The 18,896-nt window shown below is 39.6% G+C and overlaps 1 protein-coding gene across 1 annotated transcript in view; it reads left to right on the forward strand.

Annotated features, from left to right (window-relative positions):
- Positions 1-18,896, forward strand: part of LOC138704693 (uncharacterized) — a 211,033-nt gene that overhangs the window by 70,320 nt on the left and 121,817 nt on the right. The window contains exon 3 of the mRNA XM_069832832.1: positions 1,349-1,479. Within this exon, the coding sequence (XP_069688933.1) occupies positions 1,349-1,479 (131 nt within the window). The remainder of the gene's footprint in view (positions 1-1,348; positions 1,480-18,896) is intronic.

The following is an 18,896-nucleotide window of genomic DNA, read 5'->3' on the forward strand; positions in this document are numbered from 1 at the left end:
GCCTATTTACCGTAACTACAGTAATTTCAGGTTAATTTAAGTTTGTAACATATTAATTTTTATTAATAAAGGATTCACTCAATTCAGATGATTGTGAAAGGGGTTCGAGAGTCGAAAAAGTTTGGGAACCACTGGTCTAACATAAGGGAGTACCAGGGGCATTTCCTTGGGGATAAAGATGGCGGACAAACAGAACTGACATCCCTACACTCTGTAGATGTGGGAGTCTTAAACTCCCTCTATTTTGTGGGCCTTCATGGTCTGTATGGTAATGACTTGATTAGCATTATCCTCACCAGTACTCAGAATATTTTTGAGTTTCGCGTATCTTTCTTAGTCGCTGTCCAGGTTTGAACTGGTGTATTAAAATACAGGATGATTAAGTAAAAGCATGTAAAAATTACACAGGAAATAAGGTTGCTTTACTGAACATTCTGAGATGGGGAACTTGGGGGCTGGGAAGCCAGGCTAAGGAGATGGGGCATGAACATATCTATCGCTATCTGCATATTATTTACATTTACACTTATTTACGTTTTAAAATTATTTTCGTAAGTTATCATTTACAAACCTGAGTTAAGCACGTACCATTTTGTACCTCACAACAGTTATGGTCACCAACCTCTATGCTAGCTTGACATCTGTGTACGAGATTCTGCCGCACACTTTCAAATATCATTGGTGTGTTTTTAATCGCAAAACAGGCGGCTACAATTGTGGCATCTAATTTCATATCCGTGTTTTACAGAGTTCTTATTAGCAAGTGATTTTAGATATCACCCTAGCAAATAATCGAGTGGATTCATGTCGGAAGACTTCGCATAGGGCCTATTCTTCCAAACCAGCGACCAGGAAATGTTATCATCCAGATGGTTGCAGGCATCTACACTGAAGAGAGACGGTGTTCCCTCGTGTTGTAGCCACAGCTTGTCACGGACAGCAACGGGTACGTCCTCTAATAGCTGAGGCAAAACTCTTTGCACTATTGTTCAGGCGGAAGATACGGCCTAGTGAGATGGTCTTGAAATCTAAAATACCGAGCCAGATATTTACATCGCGACTGATTTGATCGTCTTAATCTGGTATCGCAGACCCCAAGATTCCTATCTCAAAATGTCCAGTGGAGCATTCTTTATTTCCTATATACTTTTTGTATGCTTTTATTGCATCACCCGGTATAAGAACTTGGAATTCTCTACGTCTGGAAATTGATGTTTTTATGAGATGTGATAGGCACGTTAGCATTCAGAGATGTTTTGTAGTGTTGTGATGCTGATAGGTTCTCGTAACATTATGTCGCTAAAGCCGCAATGTTCCTCTCTTCATTGATATTCCTGTTGTGTTGCAGATCGTGCGCGATGCCGAGAAGCTGGCAATGCGCATGAACCACCGCGGCGCCTGCGCATGTGACAATGACACTGGAGATGGCGCCGGAGTGCTCACCGCGATCCCGCATGCTTACTACGCCCAAGAACTCAGGTAAGAGATGCTGTGACACTTCTAGAAGAACCATGGCCAGGCAGTGGAACCTTGTCCTTGATCTAGGGAATGTAATCGCGGAAGATATTGCTACTGTTCAACCGGAAAACATTAGTTCGGAAATTTTCTGTCAGATACGATGAAGACTTCACTTTCTTCACTCCGGGTACTCGAATTAGACTTGGGTAATATGTTATACTGTAGATATCAATACGTACTTTATCTTCTTATCGATTCGCTTTATAACACTTATAATTAGAGATAGGATTCTTCGGTAAATAAATTATTTTGCTTCCCGTACCTGCTATTTCCACTGGTGTGTCAGATTTAAGCCATTTGACACAGAAAATAAACAAGCATGAGGAATCTATTGCTGATAAGAATGCTTGCCTAGATTTATCAGTCCTTGGAAGACCAGAAATTAGGCAACAGCTTAGCTCAGCTTTCAGGCAGAATATTGAACGACAGAATGGTAACGTAAGGAAAAATCGCTATGTTCTTTCAAAGATAATTCATCATCATCATCATCAAGCTCGTTTAAGGTGATTGTCTACCGTTACTTTAAAGAAGTGTGTTTTTTTTTTTTTTTTTAATTTTCAGAAATGAGATATTGTTTAAATTGTTGAAAAAATATGTAATATCATAAAAGTAGTGAACCCCTTGTCATTTTAGGCACGAACTGCCACTGACTTCAGGGAAAGAAATGGAGTAGCAACAAATTGAATTTTCCTGCTAAAGTACATTAAACAATCTGTAGTACATACTCGGTTTTTAGAGCACACACTACATTTTATTCATTCCAAAAACAAGATATGCTCTGCAGGAAAGCAGGTGCTCCGTGATGTAGTTAGTATAACCAAAGCCACCGTTTCTGGCGCGTGAAATAAGTAATGGGAACGTTGAGAGCGAGTATCTTATCTTTGCCACACTTTGTGGGCGAGAAAGCTGATAACTCTGATTGGCAGATTGCTGACGTCACATCTGTTTAGGAGGTGGTACCACTCTTGGCCGAAGTGCAACAGATGACACTCACTGGACAGTGTACTCAAGGATACATCCCAGAAACGCAAAGTGCGAGTGTCTTGCGTTTGACGCAATCAGTGGCCAATAAGACTGACAAGTGTGATTGGCAGATTGCTGATGTGACGTGTTGGGTGATACCGTTCTCAGCTTCACTGGCAACAAGTGTTTACTGACTAGCTTTATACTCGAGGGCACGCGCCAAAAACGCTGGCACTGGCTGCACTTCATATCTAAACACGTGTGTGTTTTATTCTTATGAAATAAAGTATATGCTCTGAAAACGTAGGTGATCAAGTTTATTCATACCACCCACTATCTTGAGCAGAGGCTTCTACATGAACTTATTAATAATTCCTTGTAAGAACTCTGTAGCGACGTTCTCCACGCGCTGGGAAAGTAGGGAGGAGTGACGTCAAAGCTATGCGTAATCGGACGTAAGGATGAATTAAATGTGCTTATATTCTTGCGCTAAACTAATCTATGGTAATATTTTGTAACATAATATTTTATACACCTTGTATGTAAGGGAATTATGTAAACCGATAAGAAAAGAATGTAGACAGATTAGGCGTGAAGTTACGCAAGATCCACTCGTCTCCCAGGTGGACTCTTGATTTATTGGAATTGCAGGTACTCCAGAAGCGACATCAATGTGGAGAATGGCGTTATCTAATCACAATCGTGAGCTGTGCATACTAATATGTCAGACAGGCGGACAGATTAGCATGCAAGTGATAACGAGGTGTCACACATTTCAAAGATGCTAAGTGCAGCATTCCCTGCTTATCTTTAGTTGGCACTCTCTGTTTGCTGTCACTAGATTTTATACAAATGTAGCTCAGACTGGGTAGTGCATAAGAAATTTAATTTATATCATCAGGCCTAAAAAATGAGGAAAATAGGATGCTGGGATATGAAACTTACAATTTTTCCAACAATTCAGTGATATACTGTTTATGGTTTATTTTCTTGCACCTTAGTCGGAAGACATAATTCAAACCTCTGTTGTGCCTTATTACAGAAAATTATGGATTAAAAATGATACGTTCTTCTCGTTGTTCGTATCACGAGTATTTTACATTTCAGTGATATTCCTGTTGTACCATCATTCTGAAGACAGTCCAGATCCTCCGTTGTGCCTTCAGAGAAATAATGCAATTTTATAGAGAAAAATACTGTGTGAAGAAGTGTAGTACGTTTTAAGAGTTACATAACAAATCAGTTCTTTATGGTCTACTCAAACAGTATTTCTGCTTGTAGTTTCCTTGCACCCTCATTCAAAAGAGAGAATAATTTGGATAATTTACTGTGCGTTAAATAGTCTATAGGGTGTTAACTAATATTATGTTAAACCTTTGAGGACCTAAAAACAAGCAAAACGTTCTTGTAAATATGTAGTCAGTTTCGCTTTCTTTTAATGAGCCTACAGGTGCCTTTTAGTTCATACATGTTTGCTTAATAAAACATTTTTTCTCTTCTACGGAGGAGGGACCCAAAGGCTTGCACTGCAGCCTGAGGCTTATTGTGCTTACCACTCCTATTCTATGAATGATTGGGTAGCCGAACGGCCGCGCTCTTGTACAAGTACATCACGCCGCACCGTCAACTTAACGTGGACTATGATATGGATGGTGATGATGATGATAATGATATGTGAATTAATGATGGCGAAATAAGTCCGAGGTCCAACGCGGAAGTCCCAGCATTTCTGCTTCAATCGGTTGATGGAAAACCGCGGAAAAACTCCAACCAGGATTTGAACCCGAGTCCGTTCGTTTCACGGTCAATTAGCACACACCACATTTTGTAATTATGAAAAGAAACATTTCCGAACACGGGTTCGTATATGAAATGTGTCCATAATGATCTCCTCTATCATCCCTTAAAATTTGTAACGAAATCACATAACCACTCTGTAGGCTATAGAAAGTTTAGTTTCGTATGACAATTAAAAAGACATTGATAGTAAAATTTGAAAGTTTTAAAAATGTCAGAAATTATTAATAAGATTAAACAACGAAATACGAGAGTAGGCCTACAAGAATAAAATTATATTGTAGAGCTAAACTATTAGAGTGGAAGATAAATTCAGACTTAAATCCACTGGAAAAAAAAGACTAACACACACACAAAACGAATTGCACTGAGCACGCAAATCGAATGTCCAGACCAAGATTACCAAAATTAATAATGAAATATAGTCCAAACTGTCTGGTATGATTAGTGTAATATGTTACTTGCCACCATATCCCATTATATCCTGGCTTAGTTGCCTCATGAGTGATGCCCTATGGGGCTCAAACCTGTCTTCGGACAGTTGATTAAACAACAACAAAACAGTTCAAACGGAAGAAAGCAGAAAGGCCGAACAATGAAATTGACAGTTGAACTGTAAGGCCTGAATTTCCCTCATTGATACAGCGTCGTTAAATATCCAACTTAAAAAATCGAGTGGCGGATATCCTTGAAATATTAATGATGTCTACTTTAGTAAATGTAATTAATTTCACACACACACATTCACATAAAATAGGCATATATTGTAATGGCTCTAATATTGCTTTGCTATTAATGAAAATCAGGTTGAAATTTATAAGAATAAGAATAAAAAGTGTTAGTTACGTTTTTGAAGTATCGGAGTCAAGTTACAACGCATTGACCCGCATTGTGAGGCTCGCATGGTAAAGTATTAAAATAGGATTTTGTTACAATATTTAATTTGTATCGAGGTCGGAGACGAAGCCGGTACGGTTTTATAGACAGCCTGCTTGAAAGATACCCGGGCCAATCAGTCTTGTCAAGGGTTACCAATTGACGGACGCGGCCCGGATCTGTTCTTCCGCAGATCCGTTCAGATGAAGTCGAGCTAATAATATTTTCCTGAAATTAAATTGTCGCAGAAACCACTCTGAGTCGTGGGATTATGTGCTACAAACATACAGTGGCTCTACAAGCAGTGACCTCTACCGTCATAATGTTGTCAGAACGCTGCTGTTATTGAACTCTGACGTTGTGAGTTGTTTGTGAGGACACCGTTTAAGTAATTAGTTTGATATATTATGCTCATTAATAATGTAATGTAAAATATGGACTTCAGACGAAGAAAGGTCGATTGTGAAAATAGTTTTTTTTAATCAGAATGGACTGATTTATATTGCCTCAAGTTATCTAACCGACCTGTAGGAATATGTTTCACTGTCAGCACACTGTTGCAATGACAGAGTTGTAATATGAAAAGGTACCTTGACATCAGGTGCAAATCGTTTCAGAGAAGTATCCTGTTGGTAGCAGCGAAAGAAAATCCAAAATAGGTGTTCGCTTATTCCACAGCTGCAGAGATTACGTGTCGATCTGTGATATAGATACTGTATCATAAGTAGAGACAAGACTTCCATGCACCATATGCCTGCATTCTTACACTATCAAATGACCAAATGAAGAAAGAAACACTAAAAATATGCATTATCAAAACTGCAACTTACATTGTATTCTCGAATGGCACAGTGTACTATACTAACAGTTTTGCATAACGGTTAGCATACCTGACCATGAAACGAGCGGACCCGTGTTCAAATCTTGGTTGTAACAAGCTACCTGGTTGACGTTTTTGGGGTTTTCTCACAACGCATTAAGAGAAAATGCTAGGTAACTTTCGACGGTGGATAACCATAGCAGTTGATAAAGCGTTGTAAAATAACCAATTAAAACTACTGACAATCTTTCCAAATTTTCAGCAGTCAAGTTCATGCGTCTGTCTGTCAGAATGTTTTTGTACATAGAAAGTAACATTTCTACTTCACAGGCATTAACAGGTACAAATTTAAATGATGCAGTTTGAGACAAAGTGAGGCTAAATTGTGTGTCTTAAACATTTCACCACAAATTAGTTTTTTTTTCTACTGCTGAACATGTAAGTTCATAAACTGGACAATGCCACTAATAGAAATCCCGATTGTCTTCAGCTGACGTGCACACATCCACATAGGCAGATCCTAAAGACTTTTGAAAGTCTTCAATAATTCCAAAGGAATCGAAGAGTGGTAGACCCATTGGTCATTGTGGTAGGCAATTTTGAAAAGTTCGTCCAATGTGCCACAAGATCTCTTCTCAAACATTTAACCAGAGACATTACAACATTTTACACTTCACAATTCATCATTGAACACAAAGGTATAGAATTCACAAAGCAACTGTACTTGTACTGCCTGTCCAAATTAATGGGAAGCATGGTATCACTATTGTCGCCAAACTACCACTACTAAGTATGGGAGGAATTCATGAGACGCATTCTTCAGTTTCCATTTTCGAATTTACAACTCTTGTTTAAATCGGAAGCAAGAATGAAGCACTACTGTATATGCATTAATAGTGTAGAAAAACTACGAATACGATCATCTCGCATGTAATGGAGGAATGTATCTACTATTAACAATAAAATTGACTTTCACCAATCCCTTATTACAATGTCTATTATATAAATAACTCTGATGTTGACTTAACAATAATAAAATAAAATCGCATTTGAAAACAGGGACAATTTGGGAAGTGTATTAAAAACCGGGGACAAAAGTATGAATTCGGGGACTGTCCCCCGGAAACGGGGACGTCTGATAACCTTATTGTATAGATCTCTTGAGGGTTTGGAATTCCATTGTGATAATACAGGGTGATCGGTTTGGAAAGCCGTGATAGAGAACTGTTGCTATTTATTGTTAAATAATTTGTACATGCATTCTAGAAAATTGGGAGTTTTGTCCAAATTAGACCTCAATGTGCCCACCATTGCGAACACGACACAGTTCATATCTTGAGCCTAATTCCTCACATGTGTGGTCTAATATCTCAGGGGTAACTTTCTCAAAAGCTGAGAAAATCTTTGCTCTGAGATCGTGAATATCCCTGGGTCTCTGTGCATGCACACATACACATCATTCTTCACGAAACTCCAGAGAAAGTCAGGTCTGGGGAATTTGGAGGCCATGTAATTAACCTTCCTTGAAACACCAGTTACTAAATGTGTCATCCAGATAATAACGGACTTCTGTTGCCCAATGAGGTGGTGCACCATCCTATTGGAACACGATATCCATGTTGTTTTCCTGTTGCAGTTGTGGTTCGAAAAAATTGTTCAACATGTCCAGGTATGGTCCTCATTGAACTGTTTCCCCTGCGAAGATAACGGCCCATACAGATTATAGCGACTTACCACGCACCAGACATTAACTTTAGGGCTAGCCCGTTTCAGTTCATATGAGACATGCGGATTTTCACGTCCCCATATGATTGCATTATGGGTATTCACTCGTCCACTGACATGGAAGGTTGTTTCGTCAGAAAATACCCATCTATTCAAGAAGCATTTTGTTTATTCGGTCATCGCTGAGTAACTTCTTTTGTTTCGTATGCGGTAACAATGATGATACAAAACTCCCGTGCTTCAGTACCACATTGGAACTGAAATGAATTCTACAGTACCCCCATTTTAAATTTTATAGTCTTTTATTTCATGTCTTCCCAAACGGATCAGACTGTAGTGTATAATGAGGGGATTAATTGGTAAGATCCAAAAGTTTTCAGATAGATGCGTTGCAAACGATTAGTCCTTTCACTTATATTTTCATAGGTACCATCATATATTGTAAGCTCCCTGAAATCGCACTAATACCCCTGGCCTAACAGGAGTCTTTTGCAGCCGTCATTTTCCATAGCTCACTATGCTGTTAATTGCTTATTCGCCAGGCGTACAATGCCTTTGATGTCATGCGCCAAAATTATGCCCTTTTTCCAGGATCTCCGCAATCCCTTCTCTGACATCCTGCCTACGTGAGAGTTTAGATGTAGAACAAGCAGTGCATGCTGTTATCGAATTAGCGCCTCTGCGGTTGCGGTTTGGTTTGCTCATAGACTGTTTCGAAACGAGCTCTATTTCCTCCGGCTAGGCTATCTAACGTAGCTATTACTTCATGCTCTAGTGTCTGTTCCGCGGTATTGTAATTAGGATAGTACTGTTGGTACAGAAATAGATATGTAAGTCAAGGGATTGGACTGCGAGATTATGAGGAATTGATTATACAAAAGATTGAAGTATGAAATCATGTAGAATTCCTATGTTTCTACATAACTGTATATATTTAAACTGTGTCGTCTTGACGTTTCTTTTCCTATAAATGCGTATAACATAATTAAATACGTATGTTGTCTTTGTGCACTCTTTTGGCATATAACTACGTCATTGTATTCGGCACTGTAGATTGCCAACCTCTCGGTAACGATGTTCACAAAAAGTGTTACATTACAATCGCTTATAACTTTTGAACAGATAAACATAGGGAAATGAGAAGTATACTACCTTGTAGACAAAGAAGACCCGTAACCGTAAACACCGCTCGAAAACTGCGTCCTAGCAGCCATTTCATGCGCTTAACTCCGTGGGATCTGAACCGAACCAGACTTTGAAGTGTCGATCGATCGAGCGCGAAAAAATCGACTAAATAAATGTGAAAAAGAATTATTCGGGGTAATTTAGACCCTCAACCTGAAAAAAGTACAAATTTATGAACTTTCAAAATACATCGAAATTCAAACGTTGAGAGAATGAAAAAGTGAAGCTGAGCACGACAGGAGAAAAGGACATCCCAAGACGAATCAAACAAGCCCAAGACCACCGTTGCGGTGTACAAGAGACGGCAGAGTGAGATAGTGGCGGCGCATGCGAGCTCCGTGGACTCTGTAGCTGTAGAACGGCGAGACGTGGCACCGCTGCCGTCTACATCGGCTCAAACAGCGAAGCAGGTATTATAAGCATATTCCGTACTCCGTAAACCATTCGTTTCTTTCACCAATTTCACCCAGAACTGCCAACGCTGTCAAATATGGTTCTATGTCCATAAACTCTCGCAGACTTTTCTCTTTCTTTTTTTTCGGAACAGAAAATTGTTTTGCCCTTACCTCATGCAAAGACGAACCTAACATCAATTCGTAGTAGCTTGCGAAACCTTGTTTCCTAGGTGAAATCTTCATTATTTCTAGCCATGTGTGACGTGGTACACTACTGGTGTAAGCTAGTTTCAGCTTCATTTTTAAACTCTTGTGTTCAAGTACTGGTAGGCCTACATTATTTCACACATCCTTTTCCATTAATTTATTTAGTTCTCTTGTTATACGTAGATATGCATTACGTGCGTAGCAAGGAAGATAATTGGATGTATTTGGTTTTATGGTCAATTACGATGATGCGCGTTACATGATTTCGGCCTTGGAATGCCATCTTCTTCGATTTAGCAGCAACTACGCGTAAATGAAGACCCTTGGGTTACATTTGCAGTTGTTCGACTGCTTACGTCTCTCTATGCCTAAGTATCGAAGTTCAAATCTGCTTGAGGAATGTGCATTTTTACGCGGAGAATTCCGAAGTGCGATTTTCATCGGATAAGGAAGTAAGCTCTTGATCTCATCTAGTAGATTTACTGCAGATCTTTTTGTACAAAAAATGGAGAGAGTCAAAATTCCACACTTAATTCTCAAATGCAGGCCAAGTATAGAAGACATAATTATTATTGGAGTCCTTTCAAGAGACTTCTTCGTGACTGGCCAGAATGACTCCACGGCCCAACTCGTGGTAATGAAACAACTTTTTTTCATGAGTAAAAATGAATGGAGGCAAAGTTCTCTGCCCGGGACCGCTATTACTCCGTATTTAACTCTTGATGACAGATATCATGATATCGATTGTGGAAGCCTCTGGTAGAAGAGAGTGAATATTTAAAATCGGGCTGGTTTGCAGCTTTTATAACGAAATCCCTCGACGTAGGAATATATTTTAAGTCCTCTAGTAGAAAACAAGTTGTAGTCTACAATTAAATTTGTTAATTTTCGATGCTACTTACCCATTAGATTTTTGCCAAATGCTTATCCTCCTGAGTTCTGAGACACTTTTTGTTCTATTTTTGAAGTTCACTATAATTCTTCACTTCAAAAAAAGTCACTGAAATGAGGAAAAATGCAGAAAAAAGTCTATAGACTACAGTTATGGCAAAAATGCAGGTATATTGTACTATACTTCGGGTCTCTGCACATATCTTATATCATACTTTTTTCCCCTTAAAATATAACGTTTACTGTGTACTTCGAAAGCATGTTCTACGGTGCCTTGGCGTTGAGTTGCTGGTCACCAATTTCATTTACAAGCAATTATTGAAACATGCATTGCAGTGATCGAATCGATCTTCCTGTGCTTCTTGTAAGTCCCAAGAGATGTCAGGAGCTTGACAAGCATAGAAAAGAAATGATCGATGTAAGTATATATTACAGGCACATAATCATGAATCATGACACAAGACGAAATAATAATAATAATAATAATAATAATAATAATAATAATAATAATAATAATAATTCAACATTGTTGTTGTTTAATCAACTGTCCGAAGACAGGTCTGAACCTCATAAGTGACATCAATAAGGCACCACTTATGAGGCAACTAGACTAGGTGATAATAGGTTAGGGTGGCCAGTTCCTTTTCCCCTCCATTACTTATATCGCCGACTAGCTACATATTACACTAGTCAGATTTCAGATGCATACAAACAATTGTTCTTCCTCTGACACATATCGTCAAGTGAGATGTACTACCTGATAATAGATGTACATATCAGCCAGAACCTCAATCAGAGGATAATTCAACATTAGTAGAACCTAAATGTTTAACATCTGTTGCTCTAAAGCAGAGCATTAATTTTGGCCCTCGGTTGTATAGGTCTTTAACTAAATTATACCTAGAACGTTTAACATGCAATCCACTGAAATATAATAAGCAAATTAAAAGTCTTCAATTTAAGTAAACTTATCAGTTTTATATAAGAAATGAAGTTGTGCTAGAAATAATGGATGAAGAACGAGTAAAGCTGAAACTGATCAGAAAGAGAAATAGAGATTTGCTGGGTCACTGACTAGAAAGAAAGTACCTAGTGAAGGATGCACTGGAAGGATTGGTGACTGATTCCACTTCTTCATCCAAACCTGGCCTCCTAAGAATTTTTTCATTGGTCCGAAGAGGTGAAACTCAGACGATGCGAAGTCTGGGCTGTACGGTGGGTGACTGCCGCCTCATTGCCTCTGACATTGGGTGGTGTTGCATCTGTCACTGGTCTGTCGGAACGTGCTTCGTCGGTAAGATTTACTCGGTCCTCTTCGAAGAACCTGCACTACCTGGAGATGTTGCTACGGTCCAGACAATCAGCACCATACACCTCCAACATTTCCCTGTGGATTTCACTCGGACTTTTTTGTCTTGCTCAGAAAAAACGGACTACACCTCGCTGCTCTTCACAAGTAGACGATGCTAGTACACGTTCCATCTTTACTCAGTACTTACCGCTCGTTCCGCCAGGGTGACGCCTAATCGAGCCATTGCTGTCTGTAGCGCAAGATTCAAAGTAACTATAGAGCATTCCACGTTAAGAAAAAAACATTGATTTGATGGGCTTTGCCTAGTAAAGAGTGCGGCAAAACATCCTCCCTAATTTAAAGTTTAAATAAAAAACCGATGGATCAAAATAAGGAAACTGTATTAATATGAACTGCATCTAAACAGTGGGAAATTTAGGTTTACATGCGTTGCCATAGCGATATCAAATGATATGCGCAAAACAACAAGAATTGAATAGGACATTGAATACACGGAATTGTCATTCAATTAGTGCAAATTGTAATCTGTAACGAATTCCAACAATGCCGTGGACAGGTGAAGAACGTGCTTACACTGTGGTATCGTTTCTGGTAAGTGATAATTCCGCTGTCGCTGCTCAGATGTTTCCCGCACGCTTAATTTCTTCACGTGGCGACGTCCCCTGGCCAGCACGATCGCCAGACCTTGCACCCTGTGATTTTTTTTCTATTGGGGCATCTTAAGGCTGAGGTGTTCAAACATCGGCCGAGGACTTTGCCAGATCTAAGAAATGCAATACTGGAAGAAATTGGTCTTATTCCTCAAGAAATGCTACTTAGAGTGATTCAGAATTTCCGAAGTCGCATTCAACAATGCATTGATAATGAAGGACACCACTTGAGAGACACGTTATTAAAAAAAATGAAAAATTCCGACTGTTAAGATGCCATTCATATTAATAAAGTTTCCTTATTTTCATTCATCTGTTTTTTATTTAAACTTTAAATTAGGGAGCATGTTTTGCCGCACCCTTTACATTGTAGAAGCTATGTGATAGGTAGGCGTTTCTATGGCAACTGGTCATTTGATGGAATAGCCCCCATATGCTTAATGCTTTTTTCTTAACGTGGAATCCTCTATATTTGCCAACTTTGAACGTCCTAACCAAAATAGTATACTGTAAAGAAATTGTGTGCGTTACTTCCCGATCCTCCCTAGTATCACAATATTATCCTATAATTATTTTATTCTATTTGAATTTTTTTATCTCAGCTTGTATTTAATTTTGTAATTTATTCATTATATTCATCTGGCTGTGTTGTTTGGTGGATGACTACTCGTTACTAGTATTCATTAGAGCAAATCCAGTAGCTAATTATACAGAGCGATACATACCTTTAATTATTGTTGGGTGTCCGGTAAATGGTGTTTAGACTGTAAAGTGAAAACGACTCGACGCGACATGGCCATTACTGACTGAATTATGAGCCAGATAATTGCAATATAGGCCTACGCGTAGTTTGTGACTGTCAGTGCTGGTGACGCACTCTTTTGAATGTGTTTGCATACTTCGTCGTGGAGTGCGGGTTACACAGTTCTTGGCTATCATAATTTATGGTAATGAAATTCACCCGAACAAATCTTATCTGTATGTATTTTTAGGCTTTCACGGTGAATGACTATTCCACCGTGTCCTGTAACTTGACATCAGATAGTCGCTATGTCTGGCTAGCTACTCCAGGCAACTTAGCATAGATATGAAACCAATCAAAAAATACTTCACTCTTCTTTGTATAAGAAAACTAGTATTGCTGAAATCAAATGATACACATTGGAATAACATGAACCAGTGGCGGCTGATTGACTGAGGCAAGTGAGGCCGGGCCTCAGTCACTTGGCTTAACAGAAATCAAATTTTGTCTTTTTGTATAATATATTAGTTATTTGAATGAAGCATATATCGCTGTAGAAGCATTTGAAAACTTTGTGATGTATATAGACCTGTTTTGCAGTAAAATTTGTTCCTGAGACCAGGATTGCTCGTGCCGGGTCTGGCTTGTGATGTATATAGACCTGTTTTGCAATAAAATTTGTTCCTGAGGCCAACATCGCTCGTGCCGGGTCTTACTTATGCATTTCCAGTCTTTTCGCGGGCTTTGAGTTTGCGCTTAAAACGTTTTAGCTGAGGCACAATTCGTCAGGCCTCGTGGCCTGGTCAGGTTTCACTTCTCCCATCCATGGGCCGGCCTCAAGGGTAGAGTGGGTGGGAATAGCGATGGTGACTTGTCTTGTAGCTGGGGCACAATTCGTCAGGCCTCGTGGCCTGGTCAAGTTGAATAGCGATGGTGACTTGTCTTCCTAAATAGGCCATAAATAACAAAATTCCAGCTGTTTGGCAGGCAGAGTTCCGCACTATTCTCTCCCCTTATGTCTTAGTTTATGACTTAAGCGAGGGTGTTGTACTATTGTACTTCGTGAATCTGGGCCAATGTTGTTATGTATTTCGGGAAAATATAAACAGACACAAATTAGAGAAATAATGCTGGTGCAGTTAATTCATTGTTAGAGTGTCCTTTTTCGAGAAGAAATAATACTGAAAGAAAGGAAGTTTTAAATAAAGAGAGAGTCTACCGAGATACCTACGACATCGCTGACAATTTTTCTGACAGATAATCTTAAAATGCGAGTTTCTATTGCATCCTGGTATGGGCAACATAATGGTTAAGTGGTAATGTGAGGCAAAATAAACTTCTCTGTTGGCTTTGTTTGTTGCTGTCAAAGGAAAAAATAAAAAGAAAAGAAAGAAAGGGGATTTTCAACACATAATATGGGTTGCTTCATCACACTGAAACGATCACTGAAACTCACAGCATAACAGCTTATTTGGTGAGTGAAATTATTTTCCATTAATAGTACTAATAATAGATTAATAATAATAATAATAATAATAATTATAATAATACAGTAATAATGAGATTAATAATATAATAACAGTAATAATTATCATAAACAAAATTTCCTATCGGAGGTACTTAAACTAGTTGCATCTGGCCTCACCGAAGATTTCAATCACCGGCCGCTACTGACACGAACAAATATTATTGTAATATAAATGTATGTGAAACAACTATAAGCAACTAATTCTGTATTAATAAAAGTAATTAATATTATTATTACTCGTAGAACAGAGAAGAAAAAAATATAATCGTCAGGTTTCGAAAATAAGTACTGTAGTTAATAATATTACCCATGATGCAGTCGGTGGTCTATTTCAAATGAAGAGTCCACTGCAAGAATGATGGATGTCATTTGGAATACATTTTGCAGGAGAAGCAATTGAAAGTTTGAAATGCTTAGCGCTCAAAGCTTAACTGTGATTTTCCGATCATTACTGGACAATGACTATCAGTGTTAATGCCATATAACTCTGTATGTGCATTCTATATGTCTTAAGCTATGCAGTGGACTCTTCAAATCTTAGCTGGTCACATTAAAAAAAAAAAAAACTAGATTTGAATGATTGTAATTGTATCATCAAGGACTTCAAATTTGTAAACTGTGATAAGAATGTAAAGAAATTTCTGGCACGATTCAATCTTTGTCGCAAAAATGAATAGAACATTCATGAGAAGGAAACAAAAAAGTTAAATTAAAATCTTCTTACTTGTGTTTCTTCCTGTTCTCTACTTTATCTTTCTACGTCCTCTCCCTCTTACCTCTACCTCTACCTCCTCTTTATCTTGAAGCAGTAATTAGGAGAGGGAGAGACCGATTCATTAGCGAAGTGATATCTCCATATTTCTATTACATGTATTCGCGGGGATGTTCTGGCGACTTCGTTAGAATTAGCTTCCTCACACAGGTGTTTCGTCACTTGTCAGCATCGGACAGATTTAGGGCCACCTTGAGCGGGGTTTCCTATAGAGACTCGATGAAGCATAAAACCCTAAAGTTAGACTGGACCCGTGGGAAAGATACTGCCAAGCTTGGGTTTTCCAAAGAACGGGTATTCTTGTGAGATATACAAACTAATTTGATGTTATGGGAAATCCAAAGTTTAAATTTAGAGATGACATATTTCGCGCCCAATAAGAAGAGATCTTGGTCCAGCTTATGAGGTCACTTTGGACCAATAGGGAATAGATTTTAGGCCAGTTAGTGACGTAGTTTTTAACCAATAGAATAGTTAGTTTTAGCGTAGGATAGGTTTTTATAAATAAGGGTGACGGGGAGCGGAGATGACGACTACTATTCCGCTTCGGAGCGGAGATCATCAAAACAACTTTACTTCGTGTCGGCGGCCCTACATACAGGGCAGAATAACTACTTCGTTTGGTGTCGACAGGACTACTATTTCGCTTCGTGTCAGAGTGTACCGGACAGAGTATTGAATTTGTAGTATCGGATAGAGCTTATCCAGAGCCGCCATAGAGTCGATACAAAAGGCGATCAACGATTGAATTATATGTCAGCCGGAAATACATATTCTAGGGTTTACCAAGTGGATAGGACAATAAACTCATAGTTTTGAAGTTTACGCTGCCTTTTATTTAAGTAGCCGGCTTGGTATTATTCCCGACATCAACCTATACCACAACCGTACCTCGGCTACCCTGAGTGAATCTCACGCAACATCGAGACGCACCCACCCTCAAATGGCGCCCAACGTGTGGTCACAATAACCACTCACCCTCAAATGGCGTCCAACGTGGGAACTCAATAACGACACCACCCACAAATGGCGCCCAACGTGGGGCTTCAACAACGATCCCACCCACAATCTCTACCTCCTCTTTGCTTGTTCTTGTCTCTACATCCTCTTTGCTTGTACTTGTCTCTACCTCCTCTTTGCTTGTACTTGTCTCTACCTCCTCTTTGCTTGTACTTGTCTCTACCTCCTCTTTGCTTGTTCTTGTCTCTACCTCCTCTTTGCTTGTACTTGTCTCTACCTCTTTGCTTGTTCTTGTCTCTACCTCCTCTTTGCTTGTACTTGTCTCTACCTCCTCTTTGCTTGTTCTTGTCTCTACCTCCTCTTTGCTTGTACTTGTCTCTACCTCCTCTTTGCTTGTTCTTGTCTCTACCTCCTCTTTGCTTGTACTTGTCTCTACCTCCTCTTTGCTTGTACTTGTCTCTACCTCCTCTTTGCTTGTTCTTGTCTCTACCTCTTCTTTGCTTGTACTTGTCTCTACCTCCTCTTTGCTTGTTTTTGTCTCTACCTCCTCTTTGCTTGTACTTGTCTCTACCTCCTCTTTGCTTGTTCTTGTCTCTACCTCCTCTTTGCTTGTTTTTGTCTCTACCTCCTCTTTGCTTGTTCTTGTCTCTGCCTCCTCTTTGCTTGTTCTTGTCTCTGCCTCCTCTTTGCTTGTTCTTGTCTCTGCCTCCTCTTTGCTTTTACTTGTCTCTGCCTCCTCTTTGCTTGTACTTGTCCCTACCTCCTCTTTGCTTGTTCTTGTCGCTACTTCCTCTTTGCTTGTTTTTGTCTCTACCTCCTCTTTGCTTGTTCTTGTCTCTACCTCCCCTTTGCTTGTTCTTGTCTCTACCTCCTCTTTGCTTGTTCTTGTCTCTGCCTCCTCTTTGCTTGTTTTTGTCTCTCCCTCCTCTTTGCTTGTACTTGTCTCTACCTCCTCTTTGCTTGTTCTTGTCTCTACCTCCTCTTTGCTTGTACTTGTCTTTACCTCCTCTTTGCTTGTACTTATCTACCTCCTCTTTGCTTGTTCTTGTCTCTACCTCCTCTTTGCTTGTTCTTGTCTCTATCTCCTCTTTGCTTGTACTTGTCTCTACCTCCTCTTTGCTTGTTCTTGTCTCTACCTCCTCTTTGCTTGTTCTTGTCTCTATCTCCTCTTTGCTTGTACTTGTCTCTACCTCCTCTTTGCTTGTTTTTGTCTCTACTTCCTCTTTGCTTGTACTTGTCTCTACCTCCTCTTTGCTTGTTCTTGTCTCTACCTCCTCTTTGCTTGTTTTTGTCTCTCCCTCCTCTTTGCTTGTACTTGTCTCTACCTCCTCTTTGCTTGTTCTTGTCTCTACCTCCTCTTTGCTTGTACTTGTCTCTACCTCCTCTTTGCTTGTACTTGTCTACCTCCTCTTTGCTTGTTCTTGTCTCTACCTCCTCTTTGCTTGTTCTTGTCTCTATCTCCTCTTTGCTTTACCTCCTCTTTGCTTGTTCTTGTCTCTATCTCCTCTTTGCTTGTTCTTGTCTCTATCTCCTCTTTGCTTGGTCTTGTCTCTACCTCCTCTTTGCTTGTTATTTTTTCTACCTCTTATTTTCTGTACCTCTTCTTTGTCCTTTTCTGTACCTCCTCGTTCTCATTTTTTCCTATCTCCCATTTTTTCCACCGACTCTTTCTCATTTTCTCTATCTCTTTCTTCTTTTCTCTACATCCTCCTTTTCCTTTTCTCTACCTCTTTGTCCTTTTCCCTACCTACTCTTTCTCTTTTTGTCTGCCTCTCCTTTCTGTTCCTCTTTTCCTCTACCACCTCTTTTTCTCATTTCCAACCCCATTTCTTCTCTTCACAACATTCTTTTCCTCTTTTTTTACTTCATCTTTTACATAGTTTCTCTCTCTCTTTCTCTATCTCTTCCCCATACTTTGTTTCACGTTCCTACTTCACTAGACTAATCATTATTCAAGCGCAGTCTTCTTTCCTGTGGTCCTTGCTCATTTTCGCTCCCATGGGATGACATTCGTCTGTTTCGGCTGTCGGCAGTATTCTCAAGTTCACAAGAAAGCGACGTCCACAAGCTGAAGAGTTGCACTGGCGCTCGTTGGACATTGTTGTTGTGTGCCCTAGCCCCTGGGTCGCGTCGTGGCGGAAGATCCTTGAGTCGGTCATATGGGGACCTTACATCGTCCGCCACAGCATTTCGGGTTATCTGCTCCGCTTAATGTGTCTCAGTCGACGGGTCATCGCTGATATGTGCAGCGACCCGGCGCCACGGACCATTATGTATATACAGTCTTCCCATTATGCGTCGTACTCTCCAAATGCTCACTTGCTGACTGATTATGAACAGGATCTATTATTTATTTATAAACGGATATATAGTAACAAATCTGAAACATTTCAGGGCAGATCCAGTAGTCAATGGACTGCATAGCCATTCAACAAGTAAACAAAGCTCTTGGTTTCGGATGCCACTCTACCTTATCTGTTTCAATATTTATAATATCGATCGACAGACCGACCGCGGTGCTGACAGATCTGTCACGAAGCTCCCCTGGGACACCT

The sequence above is a fragment of the Periplaneta americana genome, chromosome 8 (genome assembly GCF_040183065.1).
Source record: "Periplaneta americana isolate PAMFEO1 chromosome 8, P.americana_PAMFEO1_priV1, whole genome shotgun sequence".
Classification (NCBI taxonomy): Eukaryota; Metazoa; Arthropoda; class Insecta; order Blattodea; family Blattidae; genus Periplaneta; species Periplaneta americana.